General features: G+C 35.9%; 1 protein-coding gene across 8 annotated transcripts in view; it reads left to right on the top strand.

Annotated features, from left to right (window-relative positions):
• The window catches only part of LOC121868801 (nuclear pore complex protein NUP62-like), a gene marked incomplete at its 5' end in the record, with an annotated part of 33972 nt that extends 25913 nt beyond the window's left edge, over window positions 1-8059 (top strand). For 5 of the 8 annotated variants that reach the window (XR_006089453.1, XM_042369740.1, XM_042369742.1 and 2 more), the window contains 1 exon segment: window positions 7431-8059. Coding sequence is in view for 4 of the 8 variants with exons in the window: in XM_042369740.1 (XP_042225674.1) it covers window positions 7431-7474 (44 nt within the window). 8 annotated transcript variants of the gene reach the window in all.
• Window positions 8060-13563: the final 5504 nt, after the last annotated feature.

Genomic DNA, 13563 nt, shown 5'->3' on the forward strand with positions numbered 1-13563 from the left:
AATTAAAAAAAAAAAAAAAATGCTGTCTGACTTGCAACACTGTTGGTAGGGTCAGGTGGTTCTAACGGTACCTGCCAGGACCCGGTAATCAAATTTATAACAATATCTAACCTCAATTACTGTAGTTTATCTGATGTAGGCAATATGAAGTAAAAAATACCAGTTAAAGTGAGAAATTGGAAGAGAATAAACAAGAAAGATGTTGGGCTATTTTTGGTAGGGCTGAGGGAGAGAGTACCAGCTGTTTGGTCTTTTTTGGCGGGAGAGTCACGCAAATATCCGTACTAGTATTTGTTTGGTGTCTTCTGTATTTTTAAAATGAATACTTGTAAATTAAAAGTACCGTAACATTGTATTATATAAAAACTTGTCATATTTCTGGAAAATAAGAAGCAAGAAAATAAGAATACACCGGTAAACACAATTTCAACGTACGCTAAAATTAAAAGCTGCTTAAGAAGGGCCGATGCAAACACAAAGCCTTCGCGACCAGAGCTCTGCCGTATCAGCTAGACGGTACACGTGTTTTTCGAATCGTTTTCAGTTAAAAAACTTTTACATCACAAGTGAATTAGGATAGAATATTATTGTAATATAACAGTTTTTAACTGAAAACTTACCTTCTCAGCAAAAATATTACATTTCCATATTCTCAGAAATAAATAGTAGTTTTGCTGAAACGTGATGTATTTCAATGTAAATTAGGATAAACTACATGAAAACAAAAGACTTTACCTAACCTTCCGATGTTCAAGATATGTTACTCGTATTTTTAATAGTTTTCGGTTAAAATACTGTTATATTAGTGATATTCTATTCATACTGTGGTTGATATAATACCTTCACGGAAATGTAATATTTTTTGCTGAATTGACATACGTATTACAGTGGAAAGTGGGATAAAATTGTGATGAAAACAATGACTTGCGCTTTCTTTCGTTCAAAAGATGTTACCGTAATCACTTTTCGAATGGTTTAGTTAAAAAACTGTTGTATTGTATTACAATAATATCCTAATTGACTTGAATAAATATTACGATACCATATTTCTGAATATTTTCATTAAAATCCATCAAAATCATTTTCCTTGTCATTGTCTGCAGCACCAAACAGCTTCTCCCAGTCCTCTCTTTGAACAGGGCTAGAGGGAACGTGTTTTTCGAATCGTTTTCAGTTAAAAAAACTATTACATCACACGTATATTTTACCTAAACTGTGCCTGAATGAATATATTCTCGGAAATAAATAGTAGTTTTGCTGAAACGTGATGTATTTCAATGTAAAATAGGATAAAATACATGACGAAAACAAAAGACTTCACCTAAGCTTCCGATGTTCTTGAGATGTTATTCGTTTTTTTTAATAGTTTTCGGTTAAAATTCTGTTATATTACAATGATATTCTATTCATACTGTGCTTGATATACTACATTCACGGAAATGGAATATTTTTTCCTGAAATTACGTACGTATTACAGTGGAAAGTGGGATAAACTCGTGACGAAAACAATGACTCGCTTTCTTTCGTTCAAAAGATGTTACCGTAATCGCTTTTCGAATGGTTTAGTTAAAAAACTGTTGTATTACAATAATATTCCCTCCTAATTGACTTGAATAAATACTTGAATGGAAATATACAATATTTTTGTTGAAACTACCCGCGTTTCAGTGTAAAGTGTCGTAATAATAAATGGTAAACAAGTTTATAGGACGTAGAGTTTTTCTGAAGGTTTTGTTGTTCCATTACCCTCAAAAACTTGGGTCGACCTATAAACGAGGAATATCATAAATTAACGATTTCTTGGTCATAAAATCGGGCTTATATAATGTATAAGTTATAGATTTAGTAATGTATATATATATATATATATATATATATATATATATATATATATATATATATATATATATATATATATATATATATATATATATATATATATATATATATATATATATATATATATATATATATATATATATATATATATATATATATATATATATATTCCATTACCCTCAAAATCTTGGGTTAAACTATAAGCGAATATCATAAATTAACATTCTTTGGTCATAAAATAGAATTCGACCTATATCTGAAGGGGTTATGAAGCAGTATATACGGTATATATATATATATATATATTATATATATATATATATATATATATATATATATATATATATATATATATATATATATATATATATAATAATAATATTTCATAGGTCTAGGTCGTGTTTCTCACTTTTTATCTTTTTTTATTCTTATATTTCTTTATTATTATTATTTTATTAATACAGTATTATTGTTATTATTATTATTATTAATTTTATTATTATATTTTATTATTATTATTATTATTATTATTATTATTATTATTTTATTTTGGTGTATTTTTTATTAAAAATTTTATTTACTATGAATAATTATTATTATTATTATTATTATTATTATTATTATTATTATAATAATAATTAGTATTACTATTACTATTACATTTTCGCCCCCCAGGCCCCGATGTGGGTTAGTGATCTATGCCTGGGTGAGCTAATCCCTGTTTAAAAAAAAAAAAAAAAAAAAAAAATTGCTCCACAAAAAATCTTTCAGTTTTCAGAGCTTTTCGATTTTCGGAATTTCGGAAAAAGGGTTGTCACCCTTAACGCGGAATTTTTCATCATATACGCGGGAAGCGGCGCGGGCACGATGCGCACAAGGTCGCCCAGTCATCAAAACATTACCGAGTTCTTCACCCGCCACCCACCACAGCCGGCCCAAGTCAGTGATAGTGATAATTATAGTGAGGATATGGACTTATATGGCCTTTGAGGGGTTTGACAAAGAGGCCCTGCAAGCCTCTGTGGTGGATAGTGATACAATTGATACAAGTGATACAGGTGAGGGCCAATAATCTGCCCTCTGCCTCGGAACCAACCCCCCATCCCTGTGTGCCCAGCCATCTTTTCTACTAATGCAAGTGTTAAAAAACCTAATATTATTGATATTTCTCTTAATTATTAATTGTGTGTGCATACCATCATAAAGTTAAGATAAAATTTTTACTACAACATAGTTGTGTGTCGTCAAAAAGTGGAGTTTGGGGGTCGGGCCAGTCTCTATTGGAATTAATCCCATATGTTCTGTTGTTCACTTAACGCGGTTTTCACTTAACGCGGTACCCTGTGGGTTCAATTGACAGCGTTAAGCTGAGAATACTACTAATATATATATATATATATATATATATATATATATATATATATATATATATATATATATATATATATATATATATATATATATATATATATATATATATATATATATATATATATATACACATACATACATACATACATACACAGTTAACCCTCACTTTACTCGGTCCCACATTCCGCGTTTCCACGTTTACGCGGTGCCCTGCCGGAACCCAGGATGCTCACATTCCGCGGTGCGTGTACCCCTTTACGCGGAGAGCGGCTGGCGAGCCGCGCCATTTTTGGATCCAAACCTCCCGCCATGTTGTGTAAGCTGCGCGAACATGGTGCGCACAAGGTCGCCCAGTCATCAAAACATTACCAGTTCTTCACCCCCCACCCACCACAGCCGGCCCAAGTCAGTGATAGTGATAATTATGGTGAGGATATGGACTTATATGGACTTTGGGGGAGTTTGACAAAGAGGCCCTGCAAGCCTCTGTGGTGGATAGTGATACAATTGATACAAGTGACACAGGTGAGGGCCAATAATCTGCCCTCTGCCTCGGAACCAACCGCCCATCCCCGTGTGCCCAGCCATTTTTTCTACTAATGTAAGTGTTAAAAAACCTAATATTATTGATATTTCTCTTAATTATTAATTGTGTGTGCATACCATCATAAAGTTTAGATAATATTTTTACTACAACATAGTTGTGTGTCGTCAAAAAGTGGAGTTTGGGGATCGGCCCGGACTCCATTTCAATTAATCCCATATGTTATGTTATTCACTTTACGCGTTTCTCACTTTCCGCGGTACCCACCGGGTTACATTAACCGCGTAAAGTGAGGGTTAACTGTATATATATATATATATATATATATATATATATATATATATATATATATATATATATATATATATATATATATATATATATATATATATATATATATATATATATATATATATATATATATATATATATATATATATATATATATATATATATATATATATATATATATATATATATATATATATATATATATATATATATATATATATATATATATATATATATATATATATATATATATATATATATATATATATATATATATATATATATATATATATATATATATATATATATATATATATATATATATATATATATATATATATATATATATATATATATATATATATATATATATATATATATATATATATATATATATATATATATATATATATGGTATAAAATGGACAAAATATCTGATCATTTATCAACCTTCTTGGTGACACTTAAGGCAGTTTTAATATCTGTGGCAATTAAAAGCAAGTTGTATTTTTTTATACTGTGCTATCATTAGTTAAAGATGGACCTTACTGTATGCTTTGAACTGTGTCGCATATCATCAAATAAATAATTTTCATTTGGTTTCCACATTAATGCTAATTGAAATTACCACACCCAATGGTGTCTACATACTAAATAAACTTACATGAAAAAGAGTTAACTATACAGTATGTTATGTGGTTGTGAGAATACTGTACTGTATTTGGATCAGAAATAGAAGAATGGTAACTGTTTGTGAGTGAGATAAGTTAGGTGAAGACAAAATGTGATGTTTGAGATGAGTGAGGGCAGGAAAAATAATGCTCTTTAGATTGTTGTGCATGAGGAGACTAAAAATGTTTTGTTTAGTCACTGCGTGAGGAAAGGGGGAAAATGTGCTTCTTAGAGATTCTGTAGATGAGTGAAGAGGATTGAAAAGTTGTCCTCTTTTGTAGGAAACAGTATTGGTGATCAAAGATAAAGAGCAAAATATTGTCCAGTAACATTTTTATACCAGAGACGTGATGTGAGTAGTTTATAATGGGGGTTATAAAAATAGTCAGCTCACGTACCAGAATATCAGGACGGGGAGGGGGGGGGGTGAGGATGAGATTGAATAGTATTGTAAGTGAACTTCCATTGCTGGAGACTGAAATTGTAGTTGGAAAAGTGATGATTGCTTGTGCAGAAAGGTTATTGAACTAAAAAAAAATTTATTCAATACACTCCAGGAAATGTATCCTCATTAATGGCATGAATAAAACAATTCCAGAATTTTATATTGTTTTTAGAATATTGAATATTGACTTGAATACAGTACTACATTATCTGGGGATACTTTTTTTTTCTTTTTTTTTTAAGGGATCACCTATTTAACAATTATCGTCTTACCCTAGTCCTCTTGTATGAATAAAAATATTTTACCTTGCCAGGTACAGGGCATCTAACCATAAAACTTGCTACAAATTCACTTAATGGTAACCTGGCCATCATGCTATGAGGTTTTTGTGGTTAACCTTTGTAAGCATGGAAAGTGGCCTTAAAAGGTGATGATAATGACAATGAGATTATGATTTATTTAATCGTCTTTTTATTTTCTTTTTCTTTTCTTTTTTCTTTTGAAAGGTACATTATGCTTTAAAAGCTTTGTTTAATGAGGGAAGTCAGCAACAGAATTCCTTGGTAAACACAATTGATATTATCACTTGTCTGATCACTCTCTGTACTATTAGTTGTTCAGAAATCAGTGCTTTGATTTTATTTTTTTTTATGTTGCTGTGTAATTAACTTCAGTTACAGAATCCTTTCTAGAAAGACAATTGAGACTTTTCTTCATTGGAAAAAATAAGGTTTTACACTGCTGGTGGAAATTATCTTGACTTTTTATACAGAGGTAAATAAAATAGTTACTAAGTACAGTATAATCAATTACCGTGGGGTATGCTATAACGAATCCAATTGGTTCTAGAACCTCGTTCGTTATAGCATTCGTTCGTTATAGGATTAATCCGTCCCAGGCCCCGAAATACAACCACTTAACACTGAAAATTTTCTGTGGAAAATGTAAAAAATACGGTACTTTATCTTTCTTTAGTGTTGTTCAGCATGCAGGTACCCCTAAACACTGGCACATCACTATCACTTCCACTGGGAGTCTTGGCTTTAAGGTCCTCAAACAATTGTTTGGTCTTCTCACAAATTATAGCTTCACTAATGCTATCACCTGCCATTTCTTTCTCCTTTATCCACACTAAGAGTAAATTTTCCATCTCCTCAATCACATTACACCTTGCTTTGCTAAGTCTAAAAATTCCCTTAGCCACTTGCACAGTTTTTAACTCCTCTTTATTCTTCAAAATCGTACATATAGTCGATTTAGCCATCCCATACTCATCACTAAGTTTCGCAATGGTTGTTCCATTTTCACATTTCTTTATGATTTCTTTCTTAGTTTCAAGGGTTATTTGCTTTCTCACTCGCTTTGGACGATTCATTGTTACAATTGTATACTTGTATAACAAAATAGTTATACAAATAACACGAATTTCCACATCAAAAGACGAAATTTCAACAATAACAGTGGTGCACTGGCTACACAATGAGACAAAGATGGCGCCTGACGCTCTTGTTGTGAGCCGCTGTACAACAATATTCATGCACCAGACGAAATAGTCCCGTGTTCATCCGCGTTCGTTGTAGGAGTTGCGTTCGTTATAGCATTCTCAATTTTATAGGTAAAACCGTTCCTTATAGGAATATTCGTAGTAGGATCCGTTTGTTATAGCATACCCCACTGTAATAGCTACAAAGTGTTGTAATGACTTGTTTACAATTGTCTTATGTACCTCTAGCCCACCCCTGAGTAGTAGAATGGCTGGCTTCACTAGGCTGGGGTATTTCAGAGCTTAAACCTGGGAGTTTTCTACTCCATGATTGTAAATGATGAATATTTAGAAAGTTAACTCCCAGTTTTAAACTTTGAAAATCACTTATTATGGCCAAATAGGATGTTCATAGCATAAAAAACAGTGACCCTCTCTAGCCTACTGATCTCATATAATTACAGGTAATTCCCAAGTAATAGGGATCACCCTTCTTTTTGTATCACCATGTTGTACTGTACCTCGTTTTTTAACATTCATTTATATCTATAGGAAATCTTCACTTGCCTATATTTTGGAGAAAAAAATGCCATGTCTGACTTGTCAAAGAATACTATTGAAATATTTTTCAATTTAAGCTGTGTAAGAAGTCTGTAGTTTATACTGAGTCATTTAGCATCTCTTGTTTGCATTAAGTACAAGTAATCAGTCATCTGGTAAGTATTACTTTAAAAATCAGTTTCATTTGTCTTTGCTTTTACATAAACATTTGTATGTTTTCTCAGCAGGAGATGATGATGCAGAAGGACGACGCAAGAGGCGGCTGTAACATTGGGCACGTGGTTTTAATAAATGCTCAAATGATGTTTAACTCTTGAACTGCAACTATGAAAAACCCTGGCAACTGTTTTGCCTAAAAATCATGAGAAAAGAAAACTCCTAAAAATAAAGTTATGGGGGGGTGACGTGGGCTACTAAATGACGATGAACATACATCTTCCATGATGACTGAAAGGCACCTGAGAGACCTAATAGTTGTGGGTTGTGAGAAGGCCTATTGGGACATGTAATGTGCTTTATGAATGCTAATCTTGGTGTACAATTTCAAAACAGTGGCACAAAATCTTTTTATCACAAGATGCGTGTTGCAATTTGAGGATTACTGTAATTAGAAAAACAGAATAGGATGGATAGGTGTACATTTTAAAGGTCACTAATATTCATTCATGTCATCAAATCTAGTAACATAAGGTTTGCTCTAGTACATTATTATGCATAATGCTTTGGATTTGTTATCATTTGGAAATCCCACTTGTCTTATGTAAACTGCATTAAGTCATAGTTATTATAGTAACTAATAAATATCTTAAGCACTTGTATGAAACTTTGTTTATCAAATAAACTGTTTTCTGTATTTTGGCTCATGTTTAATCTTAAGACATCCAGACTTCTGCTGATCCTCGTATCAAAGTCATATTCTTGTTATATCCTCTCACTTACAGTGTTGGATAGAACAGAGCAGATAACATGACTAGTGAGGACTAAAGGGTAAAAAAAAGTAGATGGAGGAAACCATTGGTGTAAAAGTACAGCAAATGCATATGTATCTGCTCATTTCTTAACCTTTTTCTTAATACTCTGTCCTCACCACTAGTGATAGGCACTTAATAAGATCACCACAGTATAGAGAGTAATCTCCCTGTTCCCTGTTAGCCGGAATAATTGGTGCAGAGCAGTTCCGGGTTTGAGAGATTTCCGAGTATTGAAACAAATTTTCTTATCCCCGGAAAAAATCACACTTCCCCTGAATTTCTCCTGGTATCATACTGATGAATGATTCCTCGTTTAAACTACACATTTCACACGGAGTGGCTTAACTGCTGTCGGACAGATGTGTTTATTTATGCAAACACCACTGTACATGTACAATATATTGTAAATAAATATTATATATTACAGTACTATACACTATATATTATACAGTACTCACCAGCTGATAATATTGTCTTCAGCTTGTGATGCAGACAGGCCAATTGGTGATATGATGATACTGGATTGTCTGCCTTTGTCCTGTACCATCTACTGTGGCAGCTGGTACTAACTACCACTGTCCTCTCTCTCTCCATGAAGGAGAGAGGCACCTCAGGAGTAATATGAAGGATTTCCTTCGCTGACAAAATGCTGGGTCATGGTGATGGACAGGATGATGACAACACATGTGGTGGTGGTGATAGTAAAGGTGGTAAGTGTGCAATCTTTGATGTTGAGGGATGGGGCCAGAAACACTCACCACTGGTACTAGGCAACCTGCCATAGGAAACAGCATTAGGGCATCTGGTTACTGGAACAAGAACCGTGAGGAAGTAGTCCCTATTGAATTGAATTGAAACAGTTTTCATGTTGGTCCTCTTCTGCAGTTCATCAAAAGCAACTGCTCTCATCTCTTTAAGGTTCTGGTAAAGGGGGAGGAAGCGGAACATATCAGTGGTGGCCGTAAAATTCACGGCTCACTTGTCAGCTGCTGTCTACCCACACGCTACCATGTGGCCACCCGGTGCATTACAGTACCAAGCTTTGTTCCACGGTGATCATACATGGCCGTGATCGTGTAGCTCAACGATTATCGGTCAGTACCGGTGTTGTGACTTTATCATTTGTGTTTTTTTTTTACTTGGAGTGAGAGGACATCACTAACGTTCACATTGTACTCTGTTTTGGTGGCTGTGAAGTTATTTTTGCTGTTTTTAGTGACTGTAAAGTGCTCTACCTTTGTTGTGAGCAGTGTCGGCTGCAATACGTTATCATCTTTCCCTCTGTTTTTGATTGATAGTGAGTAGTGTAACTTTGAAAATGTATGGGAAGGCCAAAGAACCCAGTAAAAACGTGTCTCTGGGGGTGAAGCTTGACACTGAAGCAACATGAGACTTCCCAGAGGCAGTGTGGGAGTTAGTGAGGTAACGTCTCATCTCTACTCCACCTTCAAGAGTCCCCTTAGCCTCGAAGAGGACATGTAATGACGACCAGGCTTGTTCTTAATGGTATGGTAAGTGTTGTTCAATTGTGTTGTAGGTGTAGTTTTAGCATTTTTTTTTTATATATACTTGTGGGTGTCAGACAGGCTGGGAACAGATCCCATTGAACTCCATGTTATAATGAACCCAATTTACAATATTTCTACCTGCAATGGGTTTTTCAGGAACCTAACCCCATTGTAAATAGGGGATACCTGTACAGTACTGTAGTACTAAGCGTAGTTGCATTAAAATGTTCATTAACTATAACTGTAGCCAAAGCCAAGTTGCCATATGAGTGGATTTGAAAAACTGAAAAGTTTCCAATAAAACAGATGCCTTCAACACCACAGCTGCCTCCAACAACACACAGTTGTCTCCAATACCACACAGCTGCCTCCAACACTGCAGCTGCCTCCAACAACACACAGTTATCTCCAATACCACACAGCTGCCTCCAACACCACAGCTGCCTCCAACAACACACAGTTAGTTGTCTCCAATACCACACAGCTGCCTCCAACACCACAGCTGCCTCCAACAACACACAGTTGTCTCCAATACCACACAGCTGCCTCCAACACCACAGTTGCCTCCAGCAACGCACAGTTGCCTCCAACACTACACAGCTGCCTCCAACACCACAGCTGCTCTCCAACAACACACAGTTGTTCCACACCACACGGTTGCCTCCAACAACAGACTGCAGCTGCTCTCCAACAACACACAGTTGTCTCCACACCACACAGCTGCCTCCAACACTGCACACAGCTGCCTCCAACACCACAGCTGTCTCCAACAACACACAGTTGTCTCCACATCACACAGCTGCCTCCAACACCACAGCTGCCTCCAACAACACACAGTTGTCTCCAATACCACACAGCTGCCTCCAACACCACAGCTGCCTCCAACAACACACAGTTGCCTCCAATACCACACAGCTGCCTCCAACACCACAGCTGCCTCCAACAACACACAGTTGCCTCCAATATCACACAGCTGCCTCCAACACCACACACCTGCAACCAACATGACACAATTGTTTCAAACACTACACAGCTGCCTCCAACACTACACAGCTGCCTCCAACACTACACAACTGCCTCCAACACTACACAGATGCCTCCTGTAAGGCGGAGGATGAAAAGTGTTATTATTATTCATCTTTTTCACCATCTTATTAATACAGTACAGGTAGTCCCCGACTTACGACTGACTCGACCTACGTCCATCCGCTCTTACGACCTTCTCTGACCGTACGACCGTCCGCACATACGACCTCGCAGTCGGGACCAAAAATTTTTTCAAATGACGCCCGCATTTTCTATACCGAAACGTTTCCGTCCCGGGCGAGAGCGTGGCTTGGGTCACCGCGTGGGTACAGCTCCCACCCAGTACAGCGCTTAGTTGGTGTTTGGCTATCATATCCTATACTGATTGCGCTGTGTACTTACGTTATTATCGTATTTAATTGACTTTATAATGACTGGAAAGCGTACAAGTGAGAGTGCTGGTGGTGCTCTGAAGAAAACGAGACCGGCAAATACTTTTGAGATGAAAATGAAGATGATAATGCAGTATAAGAATGGAAAACTGTAGCAACAATCTCACGCTACCTAGGTTTCTCACACTCAACCATATCCACTATTCTGAAGGACAAGGAACGTTTTCGTGATGTAGTGAAAGGAACAACACCTATAAAGGGAACTATAATTATGAAGAAAAGACAAGGTCCTATTTGCGATATGCAAAAGTTATTGGTAATATGGATAGAAGACCAAATACAGAAGTGTGTACCCTTAAGCCTTCTAACCATACAGGCTAAAGCAAGAAGCCTGTTCCAAAGCCTGAAGGAGCAGGCAGGAGATGAATGTGAGCAAACCTTCACAGCAAGTCATGGGTGGTTTAACAGATTTAAAAAATGCTACAGTTTACATATTGTTAAGGTGAGTGGAGAGGCAGCTGGTGCTGATGTTGGTGCTGCCAAAGCTTTTAAGGAGGAGTTAGATCATGTGATTGTGGAAGGGAATTATTTGCCTACGGTAAGCAAATATTCAATGTGGATGAGACTGGATTATTGTGGAAGCGCATTCCTGAGCGGACATACATCCACAAAGAGGCGAAAACAATGCCAGGATTCAAGGCATTCAAGGACAGAATTACACTTCTGTTGGGGGGGAATGTTGCTGGTTTCAAGATCAAGCCCTTCATGATCTATCATTCAGAGAACCCCAGGGCTTTTAAACATGTCAGCAAGCACACACTGCCAGTGTTTTATCGCAGTAACAAGAAAGCCTGGATGACCATTGTACTGTTTGAGGATTGGTTCATGAATTGTTTCATTCCTCAAGCCAAGGAGTATTGTCTGCAACAACGGATTCCATTCAAGATTTTGCTGATTTTGGATAATGCTCCGGGACACCCACCACACCTGGACGACATGCACCCTGATGTTAAGGTAGTGTACATTCCACCTAACACTACCTCTGTCATCCAACCCATGGATCAAGGTGCTATTGCTGCCTTTAAAGCGTATTATTTTTGTACGACCTTCGCTCAGGCTGTTGCTGCTACTGAAGGTGAGAAAACGCTCAGAGAGTTTTGGAAGGAGTACAACTTTTTGTCATGTATAAAGAATATTAGTGCAGCATGGGATCAGGTTACAAAACATTGCATGAATGGAATACTGAAGAAAGTCCTGAAAAGATATGTGAACAGTTTTAGAGGATTTAATGAAAATGAAGTTATTTCGGTTATTAGTAACAAGATATTGGAGTTAGGTAAACAGCTTCAGTTAGAAATTGATAATGAAGATGTTGAACAGTTGGTTGAAAGTGTAGCAGAAGAGCTAAGTAACGAAGTTCTCATCGAACTGGAAGCACACAAAGATGCAGAGGAAGAAGCGAGTCTAAATGTAGACGAAGGACCTGCACCCCCTAAAAAATTTTCAGTGAGGCAAATGGCAGAGGCATTTGCTACAATTAATAAAGGGATGCAAATGTTTAATGGAATGGATCAAAATTATGAGCGTTTTGCCAAAGTTGACAGAATGGTCCAAGATTCACTTGCTTGTTACAGAGAAATTTATAATGAAAAGAAAAAGCAAACTGTGCAGTCTAAATTGGACATCTATTTTAAGAAGTCCCCCAGTGCTGTCTCCTCACGCCCCAGCAGTGCTGCCTCTTCACTCCCTCAAAATGATCCAATACCTTCAACCAGCAAGTTTCCACAGTACATAAACCTGTCTGAAGAAAGCGACATTGATGACCCACCCAGCCCTGTCTCCTCCTCTGCTTCATCCAATTAATATAGTCTCCATGTATACCTGTAAATAGAAAATTATGGGGGCCCTGTGTGCATTCAGCTGACTACATTAAAAGTAAGTGCTCAGTCACACTGTATCCATTCCTCATTATTTATTACTTTTACTGTACATACTGTATTTCATTGTAGATTTTACTTTAATTTATTTTATATTTATTTTTTTATATCTATGTCAGACTTACGACCTTTCCAACTTACGACCTGGATTTGGGTCCCTTACCCCGTCGTAAGTCGGGGAGTGCCTGTATTTGTAAGAGGAGAGATTTTTTCTTTTATAAGTTTATTGTCTCTTTTTCTGAGAGTATATTATAACTTCTATATCACTTTCTTTAATTTCTTTGGTTACGTTTTCTAAGTTATTTCTATGTCTTATACTGTATAACCTTCTGTAATTTTTTTTTTATTTATCTTTTATTTTCCGTTTTATTTGCTAATTCTCTTCTAAGTTATTTCCAAAGTATTTCTTTCAATGTTTTTATTTTTTATGTATTTCAATATTCTTTATCTTTCTTTGCTATATCTTACTTTTATCCTCTTCACCACTGATCGGTCACGTCTCTTTCACGCACTGTTGGCAAGT

The sequence above is a fragment of the Homarus americanus genome, unplaced genomic scaffold (genome assembly GCF_018991925.1).
Source record: "Homarus americanus isolate GMGI-L3 unplaced genomic scaffold, GMGI_Hamer_2.0 scaffold30535, whole genome shotgun sequence".
In the NCBI taxonomy this organism is placed as follows: Eukaryota; Metazoa; Arthropoda; class Malacostraca; order Decapoda; family Nephropidae; genus Homarus; species Homarus americanus.